The following is a 12,888-nucleotide window of genomic DNA, read 5'->3' as shown; positions in this document are numbered from 1 at the left end:
TTTTTTTGTTATCGCTCGTTTCTGGCTGTCTTGCAGGATATACTTCCCATTCCAAGCTTGGGCTTCTCCCTCTTGTTAGAGGAGCTGGGACGCATCGATAGCTAGCTTACTGGTCTTTGGTCACCGAGTTTTGTTCTCGTTCGCAGATTAAGTGAACTCGTGATAGCTTCAAACCTAACAATTGTTAGGTTAATCAAGCTTGATTTCCAGTATTGTTAAACTTCTTACTTAATTATTTTTCATATGAAATAAATAGCGCCTAAATATGATCTACGATAGAAATTATTACTCTTATCCATTTAATACTTACAGCTCAATTGAGCTGTAAGATTAATCTGCTCACAATTACACAAAAATTCGTTTAATGCTAACATGCTCGTCACAATATTCTCTTAGTTCCTCCTCCTGACAAAACGCACCAAAGACTTTCAGTCCAGTGCTACAACTCGAAGATTTAAGTGGCCCGAGATATGACTCCAGTTATATCATATGGTTGATTCTTAGTGAATTCTCACTGTCGAAATATACATGTCGCCAATACTCGTATATAATCATCGACTTAAATCGTGTTAGTGAATAAAGGAATCAAAATAATTCAGATACGAGGATGGATTCCAATACGTATATTTCACACAATCGTTGATCTAAACAAACGGAGCGAAGGCAAGATAACGAAACGAAATGACGCGCGGTGGGGAAGGTGTGTTAGCCAATTCAATTTAAGCAAGCGTGAATTGATATTTATAGCCAGACAAAAATAAGCTACAGACATGTGATGAGTACGATAAGAAATGCACATATATACACTCACAGAAAGACATGCATGGTTGACAAGCGAATGATTAACAAGGTCAAAGATGTAACTCAAGAAGAACGAATAGATTGGCCTGTCTGGAAGCTATGTGGGCTTGCATAGCATTAAAAGATATACACTCAGCACAAACTTACCCACAGCTTCTTAAGCCTTCATCATTTCTACATCAGTTTGATTTACTTTGTATGTTCTATCACATTGTCATCAGATGACGAATGCAAAAGAAAACGCTCCGAATTTCACTTCTCTTCAGATGACATTTTTCTTGTTCACAGATCTGTGGTGTTTGAATTAACTAATGATTCTTTTTGGTACGCGTTGAATGCTTGATTTCGAATTCCAAATACAATACTTTCGTTTGTGTTTGTGTCTCACTTCTTAATTCAATTGCGTTATTTCTGGGACTCTTAACTCGTGCTATAATTCAAATAATTGAAACATTATATTGGCGTCGCGATGAAGCCTGCAATGGAAAAGTTAGATATTCATTCAACTTCGGAAGCTTTTTAAGATTACTTTGAAAGGTTGGAAATCTGGGCTATGACCAAGGAAGATGATGAGGATGTTAATATTGTAGCACACTTCCTCACATTCATTAGAAAAGAAGCATACAGCATCTCAAACCTGATAAGTCCAGTGGTCCCGATGATATTCATCCTAGGATTATGAAAGCCATATCAGGTGAAATTGCTGAACCATTAGCGATACTATTCGACATGTCTCTGAGACAGTCCAGACATCCTAGAGACTGGAAAGACGCCATAATAAGTCCGGTGTATAAGGCTGGGAGTAGGGATTTAGTTAGTAACTATAGACCCGTTAGCTTAACTAGTGCAGTTGTGAAACTGATGGAGAAAATCATTCGGATAGCTGTTATAAACTATGTTGAAGGGCAAAATCTTTTCTCCAGGGCACAACATGGTTTTCGGAAAGGCCTGTCTTGCTTGACAAATCTTCTCATTGCACGAGAAGAGTGGGCTGCGGCAAAGGATCGGAATGCTCCTGTGGATGTAATTTTCATAGATCTAAGTAAAGCCTTTGATAAGGTTTCACACTCTGGTCTTAAATTCAAACTGGAACGTTTTGGAATCCATAACACAGTCGTCGATTGGATAAGTAACTTTCTCCATGACAGGAGACAAAGGGTAAGGGTTAATGGGGCTCTCTCCTCATGGGTACCTGTAAAAAGTGGGGTTCCCCAAGGCACAACCCTAGGTCCTCTTCTCTTTTTACTTTATGTAAATGAATTGCCAACTGTAGCAAAATCATCCGTTCTACTCTTCGCTGATGACATAAAGATTTGGAGACCCATACATAGTATGTCGGATAGAATAGTATTACAGGACGATCTTAGCTCATTGGTGGCATGGTTAGACAGGCGGTCACTAGAAATAAATCCTAATAAGAGTGTAGTGATGCAGTTTAATAACTCTGATGAATCGTATGACTATACACTACGTGGATTCGTGCTACCCAAAGCAAGAAACTATAAAGACTTAGGAGTTATATTAAGCAATGATCTCAAAACGACTAGTCACTGTAAGGCTGCTGCTGCAAAAGGCTATAGGGTATTATGGTCAATTCGTAGGTCTTTTCAGTATTTAGATGATGAAATGTTTGGATTACTATACCCGATTTATGTGCGACCGCATTTAGAATACGGGATTCAAGCAGCGAGTCCTTGTTTCAAATATGAAGCAGATATGCTAGAAAGAGTCCAACGACGAGCTACTAAGATGGTACAAGGTCTAGCTGGCCTATCTTATGAAGACAGACTGAGACACCTTAACTTATTTCCGTTATCTTACCGTAGAGTACGGGGTGATCTAATATTGGCTTATCGTATACTGAACGATGACCTTGGTATTAACATGTCTTATCTTTTGCTTCCGTCTAGAACCGATCATTTGAGAGGACATTCGAAGAAAGTTCAAAAACCCAGATCAAACCGTTTACGTCTGGAGTTTCGTTTCTCGCACCGAGTAGTGAATTACTGGAATTCCCTACCGGAACACGTAATATCAGCACCGTCTGTTAATATATTCAGAACGAGATTGGACCTCCACAGTATTACAAACTGCAAGGATTAATATAAGTCGACAGACCTCCTGTCCTTATTACTGAAGACTGAAGCTTATTAAGAACTCTGGCTATGCCGGAAAAGCCCATTTCGCTTTCTTATACAGCTCTCAAGGATCTACTGCTAGACTATGCTCAGTATACAAATTTCAAATGTCGTAAAGGAGGAAGATTTCGTAAAATGATTCATGAGGATATAAAAAAGTCCACTACATTACTACGTCATGCCAACCCAGTGCATACTCAAGGTTATGCAGACAATTCATTGAGTTTGGATGCAGTTCACGAGGATGGGGACAAGTTTGGTCAGCGTTTGTCCTGTTGCAAGTTCCACTCTTCTAATTCATGTAAATTTCGTAATTCTAAGTGCTTCAAATGTCGTGATGTTGGACAAGTTCAGTCAGTTTGTAATGCTAATGTTCATCTTACTGCAACTAATATTAAGTCTTGTAATTCTGATTCTACTGAGTCGAGTATTCATGATGATCATTTATCTTTATCAACGATTTCAAAAGACAGTGCAGAGTCATATGGCAGTTCAGAGTTAAATGAAATCCAGAATTCTTGTGAGACAACAGTTCCTAATCAACCGATTTATCAGAATTCTCATGTTATTGTACCAAGTATGACTTTTCCTAATGATTCACGTATTTCTAATGAAATTACTTGCAATTCTGAGGAAAATATGTTAAATGAGCCTAATCATGGTCGAAAATCTGATGTGGTTTGGATAGATGCTGATTTTTCTAACGACCCTACGCTTTTCAATGACAGTCCTAATGAATTTCATGAGAATATTTCAGAAAAATCAAATCCTGATGTCATATCATATATTACCTATCCTCATAATGCATCTGATCCTTGTGAAAAACCTGCTCAATGCGAAGCACGAGTACTAAGTGACCTCGAGTTTGATTACATTTCGGATGATTTCATATCAACTGCTGTTTACCCTTATCACAAAAACAGTTCTAATGTTTACTCTAAACAATGTGAGAAATATGTTTTAAATGAAGCCACATTATTCATAACTTGGGAATATAAAGATCCAACATTATTTCGTGGGGGAGGATAGTGTTGAAAAATCTATGGTTCGAATTCTAGATATTATTGATTTCATTACAAAACCGACATGCTGGTTGTATACAATTTCAGGTGAGTCTGTTCCGATTTCGTTTGTTAATTCCAATACTAATGAGCACTTTCTAGATACTACAAAGTTTTTATCTTATACAATGTCGGACAGACTCAGGATGAACTTAACAAGAAGACGTACAACCGATTACAAACACTTATACTTCTATTTAAGCTGTGGCGGATGTGGTGTTTGAATTAACTAATGATACCTTTGTACTGGTTGAATGCTTGATTTCGAATTCTGAATTCAATACATTCGTTTGTGCCTGTGTCTTCTCAATTCAATTGCGTTAATCCTGGAATTCCTAGTTTATACGATAATTCGAATACCATAAGATCACAAATCACTGATGGATTATCTCAAGAATGACTGTAAATCTTCCAGAAAGTGTTTACCTAATACCCCTCTAAAACCAAGAGGGGTATATTAATAAAGACGAGCATCGGACGGAGGAAGAAAGCACTTAAGGGTCTGAAATTTCGTCGATTTACCGTCTATCTCTTTGCCTCTGTAAGCGTTCAATGAAGAGGCTGGTTTAAGAAAATACTTTAATTTTTAGAATTAAGTAACAATTCGTTATTCAGACTACCTTAGTCAAGTTACTCATTGCATCCATTTTGAACAGTGAAGCTGAGAATCTAGTTTACTTGCTTTGTAATTGGTATGAGCTTCTCAAGTAGTCAGGTTTAGACAAAGTGTCTCTGTACTTACCATTTAATATCATTTTCATATGGAGTTCTTAACCTATTTATTTCGAGCGTTCGACTCATATCTGTGTCAATAGACACTGACAATATCTTCACCAATAGTACTAGACATTTCTTTTCTGGCTTTTAAAAGGTAATCAATACGGATAAACAGTCTGCAGTGTTGTGTGCCATTATTTCTAATGATATTGCCTCGTTTTCCGATTGGGGTACAATCATTGACGAGACCAGCATAACGATTGTTTTCCAGTGAACGAATACACAACAACAAAGAAGTCAATATTCACACTAAAATGAGAGTAAATACACTTGATACTGTTTTCGACTTTTTTGTGCTATTAAGCGTTAATTGACCACCTCAGCAGGTGAAAAGCTTGAAGTAATTGGCAGCAAGGAAATGCTTTTCATGTAACGTAAGCATTCGGTCCTATTATACTGATAAAACCAATCACGGAATGTTCAGTTATGAAGAAACAAAATTGTTATTAAACCATCATTTGCACAATAAGACTTATAAGACTAATGGTGTAGATTTTTTTATTCAATTTAAAACAATGAAAATAATGACTCAGAAAATGTCAGGAACAACTGAATGGAATAACGATTACTGATTTGATGCATAGACGCGAATATGACAGTTAATTCAGATACATGTAAATGTATATCAAATAACAACTACTACTAAGGTCAATTAGATTACAGACAGGCACAATAGTCAATAGACAAACAGTGCTATTAGAAAATTAAACTATATAGATGAGTAGATTGTGTTTTGGCATCATAAAATACTTTCTTCAATAATAGGACAACAGAAAATCCAGTTCACTCACCGCACAACACTCATTTTAATGTGGTAAGTATTATCGATTCAGACGATGATTAAAATTAATATATTCATATACTCTTAGTTCTGATTATATTCTGTTTGCCCGTATGTTTCAATACTGGACATTTTTTGTCTTTTACCTTTAATTAGTGACAATAAATATCTTCTCAGTGTACTTGTGCTGAAGATAAGAATACATGGATTAGAAGAACATCCAAATAATATAAGTATTGTACCCATTTGTTCAATCGGAGTACCATAAGTGTAAACCACAACTTCACATATGATTAATATTTGACTTATGCATTCAAACGAGTGTAATATAGCTTGTTGACATGACATTATTGCTGTTGTAATCACCAACTGAATCACTGTACGCTTAATTTGCAAACTGGACTCCAAATTTTGTGATGAATCAGTATGACGAGATGATTGAGATTTCTTAATAATATGTATGACCCATGCATGACTGATCAACATAACTAAAACTGGAACAAAGTACTCGAACACAACCCAGGAGTATACAATGTAATTAAGAAATGCTGTTGTTTGAATCCAGGGGAATGAAAAATCCATAACACATCGGCTATCAGTGTCACGACGAAGAAGTGGTGTTGGTATGTACAAAATTAAAAGCATACTGAGCATGTAAAGAAAGTATAATAAGAAAAATCTATTCGTAAACTTTTTGAATGATCCAAGAAATAGGACAGAACTCACTCGATCCAATGATATACAAACTAGATTTTGCACACTCATGATGCAAAATAACCAGAAGGATGCATTTCGAAACCATAAGTGACATATCAGGATATCGATAATGTATAAGCCAGTGTGTTTGTTATAGATATTGGTGGATTGAATTATATAATAAACTGCTGCTGAGAAACATGCACCGAAGTCAAGTAAAGATTGAGTTCTTAGTAAGAATAAAGTGAATTTAGAACCTATGGTCACTCTAAAAATAACAACTATCGCAACCATGTTGAATAGTGTACCAATTATTCCTTCAATTATAACAATAATTCGGATAGGTAAAGTAACGTAAACAGTTTCATTCATTGTTCAGTTCTCTTCTTTTGATTTACTGTGAAATGAAATTCAAAATAGGATTTCTGACAATCGCATGTATATATATATATATATATATATATATATTTAGCCAATCAAATCTTGGTCGAAATGGTTCATTGAATATTTTTAGGGAAGAAAATGTTTGTACTCAAAATCATTTGGAAAATAAGTATGAATATTAATTGGTTTTGTCTTCATTGTATTTTAGTAGTAAGTAACGAACACCTCAATAATTATATGCAAGTCTAAGCATTAATTTCCGTGAAACATGGAGTGTTTCAAGACATGAGACTATGACGTAGTTAATCTACTGATCTAAATTAAGATCTATCTTCATATCAATAGCATACATCTATGTTTTTATCCTTAATTATTCCCTTTAAATGATGGATTCAGAGTTCTTATGGTAATGAGCGGTTATATGTATATCATGAGTCGAATCATCATTAATATCTTTAGTTTTATGTATAATAACCTTAGTAACAATACTAAGCTGTTGAGCTACATTTTCCTTTACATCTTGTTTATCCTTTCTTGAAATTGCTTTATAATGGCATAAGTGTACAGACCTGGTGTTATTCGGTTGTATTATTAAACTCGTTTATAGTATTCAGCTTCTCTTCCATGGAGTAAAACAGAGTGAACGTCTGAGTAGTAAACTTGGAGACTGTATTTGTCAACAGATTGCATTTGTGTACTTAATGTCAGAAAATGAGTTTAGATAAGTCACTAAAGTCAATTTGATATCAGACTAAGTTCGATCCCGAATATCATTTTTTTAGATTTTACATAAATTCCTTTGGTTCCCTTAAACAATTTCTAAGTAGTTTGCTTCAGACCACTTCGATGCACATTTCTCATGGTTCTTGAGTGTTATGTAATATCCAACGGACAGTTTTGTTAGTTTGATTTCGTCCTCTGGTTTATTCGATAGGCTGCTTTGATTAGTGGGTCACTCTGACAAACTCTCCTAGTTTTGCTTATTTTTGATAAACTTAAGAATGAATAGCACTGAATTATTTCTCTCCATAAGAAGTACTATTTTCTTATAAAGATTAATAGAATATTCCTGTCTCTTAACCAGTCTGTGGTAGCATAACTTATCCAGATAATTCCATTTTAACATCAGTTTAATGACCTCTTTAAATTTCAGCATAACATTTAACATAGTGTATTTTAAATTTCAAGTGTTTTCACTATCTGTCTACCTAAATCTCTGATATTTCAAGCTCTCTATAAATGATTCTGTTATTCTCCACAACGCGTCTAACGTTCTATATCTTTCCAATGGGTTCTGCTTGAAATAAAAAATGGGAATATACCAATTATCAGAAGGGGGTTTGTGGAGATTTTAGAAACTTTACTGGTTAAAATCATGAATTAATTGAAGCTAGATCACCATGGGAAACCTGGAAGCACTGGACGGCTGTTTCGTCCTATCATAAGAAGCCGTTACCAGTGGAGTTGAACCAGGTCTGTTGTGAGATATCAGCTCACTGAAGACAGTGGTGTACGGCGGTACAACCTCATGGATTGGTTGAAGTTAGACATTAACACCGTTGTTTTGTTTTCCAGTATGGTATTCTGTTCGGTATAACATTCATCTATTTGAGTGTAATGTTTATTCAAGTCAAGATACGATATTCTTGTATTACTCTGAGGTGACATGCGACATTTGATTTGTTATAATTCTGGGTACTTTTCATATATGTGATTTCATCTTAACTAATAATCAAAATGGGTGTACAAAGCAATAAATATATCAAGTGTATTTTTGACTAGGATCGTCGTGTTTTCGGTTTAATAAATCTTCACTTGTACCAATCTTGGCGTTCTTATTTCGGGTCGTGGGAATTACAATGGTCCCTCGTTCTACGAGTATAAATAATAAGCGATTCCAATATAACAGTTAGCGACGACCAGAAATGACAATTAAAAGAGAATCTCTAATCAGTTAATATCAACAAAGAAGTTTCAATAACATTCATTTTAAGAGATGAGATGGTTATAAATAGTTCAGTTTGCCTCATCTATTTGTTTATTCACTTATCTAAAACAGCTCAGTTCAATAAATAATCAATAATCTCAATGTCGGCCCCTATTTTATAATAGGGCAAGAAACAATACATAAAAAATATGGATTATGAAAACAGAAACTTATCAACTATCAGCTCTTAACAATTGACTAACTAGATTATCAAAATCATAGCTCCATAATTTAAATGAAATCTACTATGTAACTTACATACAAGGATAACTACTTAACAATATTAAGTAACATGAGAATAATTCCAAAAATGAAGTATCAGTAAATGGCGTTATCTAAGAAAAATAATCAATACTTTTTCACGTGTCTTTGTTTTTTTTCAAAAATAAAGAAAACCAAATAGCTAAATCTCATCACTACTACACGCCCTAATCTATCCATTTTTTAAAATAACTTATTACACTGCAATCAAATAGAATATTAATAGCGAAGAACAGAAACGTGTTTATCTACAGGACAAAATCAGCCGTCATAGTAAGGAGGATAAAACTTGAGAATTACAATAAGTGGATCGTTAAAAATTGTATGATAAATATGAAATAATTGATTTACCAAGTATAAATGTATTTGTTTGAAGAGTACTGTATATGTTTTGGCTATTCAAACTGATATGACTGCAGCGAAAATGGATTTGAGATTTCTTGTTTGAAAGATGAATAATTCTTTTTATAGTTGGACATTAAATCACTGACATATTTATGATCATTTTCCTGATTATATATGAAAGTATACCTGTATAAGATATTCTTGATTGAAGGTATTTTCAAAATCAATACATAAATTCACATGAAAGAAAAAAGAATGGAATAAAATAAAGATTCATTCATCACGTTGAAACAACAAAGATATAAATATAATAAAACACTTGAAAATGATATATACATATACATATATAATCAGTATTTAAGGTTTTCAGTCATAAATTTCGTTTTTTTTGTTTGCTTTTTATCAACATACAACATCAATCATTGATTGGCAATCATTCTTGTTGTTATCTTATAAAATAAATATTCAGTTCTTTGATTAAAAAAGATATTTTCACAGGGGTTGTTTATTTTCTGAATCAATTCTGATAAATAAATTTGGTAGTCATTACAATGTATATATATAAGGTTCTATTTATGGATTAATTACGATATAAATGTATCTATGTAACTTGGTTAGGAATTGGTACAAACTCATAGTCAGAAATCTCAAAATTTCAGTATACATCAGTATTGAGTTAAATTAATGAATGGGTATTAATAGAAGAAAAATATATTTGACGAATAAAATAACATATGGTTTTATCGTTGTTAATAATGATAGTCATTGTACAGATCAGTATCATTTATTGTACCAAATATTTTTCTCGTTGCTATTATAATCTTTAACATTAATTGTAACCGATCATAAACATACTGATAAATCGATATTTAGTGAATCGATCAACTTGAAGATCTATCCTTTTTTCCAGTAATACTCATCTTTTCTGTAAAAACTTTTATTGATATCGATAAACGTCTTCTTAAGGTAGCTGTAGTAAGTATAAGTACACATGGATTTAAAACACAACCTAATAATATTAGTATAGGACCTAAGTGTCCAGTTATTGATTGATAGTTATAAGCCATAACTTTATTTGCAATTAATATTTGACGTATAGACTCATATGAATGCAGTAATGCGAGCTGACCTGATAAAATTGCTGTCGTTATAACTAACTGACTTATTTTACGCCTAATATGTGAAGTTGATTCATTTTTATGAGATATACAAGTATGGCGAGATGAATGAAATTTTCTAATAATATGTATTACCCATATATGACTGATTAACATCACTAGAACTGGTATAAAATAAGCGAACATAATCCATGAATATACCATAATATCAAGAAATAAACTTGTTGCAATCCAAGTAAATGAAAAATCCATTTCGCAATGATCACTCATATAACGACGAAGTATCGGTGCAGGCATATATAGAAATAATGACATTAAAATCATATAAGCGAAATATGTAACCGTAAATTGACATGAATGTGTTCTATATAATCTAGGGAATATAACAGAGCTCACTCGATCCACTGATATGCAAACTAAATTTTGTACACTAAATGTACATGATAACCAAAAGTAGGCATTTCTAAACCATGTATGACATATTACTAAATCAATTATGTATAATCCTGTCAGTTCATTATAACGGTCAGTACATTGAATTATATAATAGATAGCTGTAAAAAAACATGCACAAAAATCAAATATTGGTTGAGCTCTCAACATACATGTAGTTAATTTAGAACCAAATTGAGTTTTGAAAACAATAATTATCGCTGCACTATTGAATATTGTACCAAGCAAACCTTCTATGATAACAGTAATACGTATAGGTAAATTAACAATCACATTCGGAGTCATAGTCTTGTTTCTTTTTACAAATAACAATTTGTGTTTCTTTTATTAAAATAAGAAATAAGCATTTCTTTTTATATTGTAAATTAAGAACATTTTCATTGAATGTACTTGTCAAGTTGTTGTAATGTGTAGAAGGAGAAAAAACAAACAATTGTTAATGTTAATAATGTTTACTTCTTTTTTTTCAAATGAAAAACATCTATGTTATACTATTTTACAACCAATCGAAATGAAGTGAAACATTATATTATTAAAAGTATTACAATTATTATTATCATTATTATTATTATTAAATCATTCAGCATTGTCTAGGCAACACTAATCTGTCAATATTTCTATAAAAACAGTGGTTCTTATCTATGTTGTAATTTCAGATAGTTTCATCAAATTATTTGGGCGTATGGAAATAATTCCTTTTTATTTATTTACTGACCTGTTTGTTTGTTTGTTTGTGAAATAAATAATAGTTACTTAGTGAAGTTAATTGGTTTGTTTATTCTCTTCTACCACTTGTCAATCTTAATTTATATATTTTTCTCATCATCGAATAATAAATTGTTACTTTTCTTGTCATAAAAAGTTTAAACTATAATTCATCAAGTAAAAAAAAACTTTTTCCAGTAAATTTTCTATTTAGATTTGGCTTATCATTTAAGTCTAAGTGATAAATGTAATTCAGTAAACAAATACCAGTTTATGCATTAAATTGTAACTAGCACTTATTATCTATAAAAGCGAAAGTCTGAAGTTTCTTAGAGATTAGTTAGTTAGATCAAAGTAGTTGATCAAAGTTTTAAACTTGAAACACCATGGTTAAAAAGTTGCATGGCTCAAATGTTTAGTTAAGCTTACAAAAATTAAATAAGTCAGTTAACTTGAAATTAATATGGTGGACGATTTGTTAGTCCAAATGTTAAATCTTAATTTCATAGACTGCTAAAGGATCAACAAAACAAATATCTAATAGTCATTATTGTTTCCATTGGTAACTACTACTATCTATTTTTAGTATTATATATTTGTATAGGTTATTTCAGTGTAGGAAACAAGTATGTTAACTACCCAGTACTTCTGTCTTTACTGGAGGACTTCATGTCTTGTCTTCAAAAGACTATACTATTCACAATGGTTCAGACGACCAATCGATATTCAGCTTCCCATTAATTCATGAATTTTAAAACCGGATTGTTATTGTTGTATATTCTGACTGATATGCTAGTAAGTTTGTTTTAAATACTGAAAAAATTTGTGGATGAGTAAAAAAATTTTAAAGGGATTACGGACTTACATAGTTATTTGGTGAAATGTGAATACCATAAGTTCACTAGTCCATTTGCAAAATGTCCATCAATTGTCTTAGACTTTGTTGTTCCTTCATTTCCATACTCATCACTCTCTGTTCCCATTCTCTTCTATTCGATCTTCTCAACTTTCTGCTGCCAGACATTCCACTTTCTATTGATGTTATATACTACTTATATCTGTCAACATAATTAGCACACACCACAACCAGATATCCACTTTCTTTGCACTTAAAGGATCGTTTACTTGATTGTAAATTAATTCTAAATGAAGTTTGGCTGTATTCAACTAAGCCCTTTTAGCTTTTGATCAAATATTAGATTCTATGATATTTTCACTTGAAAATAATTTTACCACAACAGTTATCCAAATAGTAAATAAGAACTTTCGTCTAAATTTGAACGAATCGTTTCACAATATTTGGGCGCCGAGTTGTTCTCTTAACATACACAGACCGAATACAATATATAGTTGAATGAAATTTCTCACATCACTTACATAT

General features: G+C 32.6%; 3 protein-coding genes across 4 annotated transcripts; 1 reads left to right on the top strand and 2 right to left on the bottom strand.

The window, feature by feature from the left end:
• The first annotated feature begins 284 nt into the window (after positions 1-284).
• On the top strand, positions 285-5,165 carry MS3_00001526 (uncharacterized protein). 2 transcript variants are annotated; one of them, XM_051208998.1, is made up of 3 exons: positions 285-1,495; positions 2,712-4,048; positions 4,872-5,165. In XM_051208998.1, the coding sequence occupies exon 2, from the start codon at positions 2,967-2,969 to the stop codon at positions 3,966-3,968; it is 1,002 nt and encodes a 333-aa protein (XP_051074412.1). In that variant the 5' UTR covers positions 285-1,495; positions 2,712-2,966; the 3' UTR covers positions 3,969-4,048; positions 4,872-5,165. The 2 variants fall into 2 exon arrangements, with proteins under 2 accessions (XP_051074412.1, XP_051074411.1); XM_051208997.1 differs by having other exon boundaries at positions 285-5,165.
• A 477-nt stretch (positions 5,166-5,642) lies between these two features.
• On the bottom strand, positions 5,643-12,810 carry MS3_00001524 (uncharacterized protein; the record flags this gene model as incomplete). The annotated part of the gene is made up of 4 exons (XM_012936526.3): positions 12,741-12,810; positions 12,373-12,709; positions 9,238-9,431; positions 5,643-6,651 (listed from the first exon to the last, which is right to left on the bottom strand). The coding sequence occupies exon 4, from the start codon at positions 6,624-6,626 to the stop codon at positions 5,643-5,645; it is 984 nt and encodes a 327-aa protein (XP_012791980.3). The 5' UTR covers positions 6,627-6,651; positions 9,238-9,431; positions 12,373-12,709; positions 12,741-12,810.
• On the bottom strand, positions 10,113-11,087 carry MS3_00001525 (uncharacterized protein; the record flags this gene model as incomplete). The annotated part of the gene is made up of 1 exon (XM_012936520.1): positions 10,113-11,087. One exon carries the CDS (start codon positions 11,085-11,087, stop codon positions 10,113-10,115), a length of 975 nt encoding a protein of 324 aa, XP_012791974.1.
• Positions 12,811-12,888: the final 78 nt, after the last annotated feature.

This window comes from Schistosoma haematobium, chromosome 1 (genome assembly GCF_000699445.3).
Source record: "Schistosoma haematobium chromosome 1, whole genome shotgun sequence".
Lineage (NCBI taxonomy): Eukaryota > Metazoa > Platyhelminthes > Trematoda > Strigeidida > Schistosomatidae > Schistosoma > Schistosoma haematobium.
Note: the sequence above shows the minus strand (reverse complement) of the source record. Positions and strands in the feature narration are given on the sequence as shown.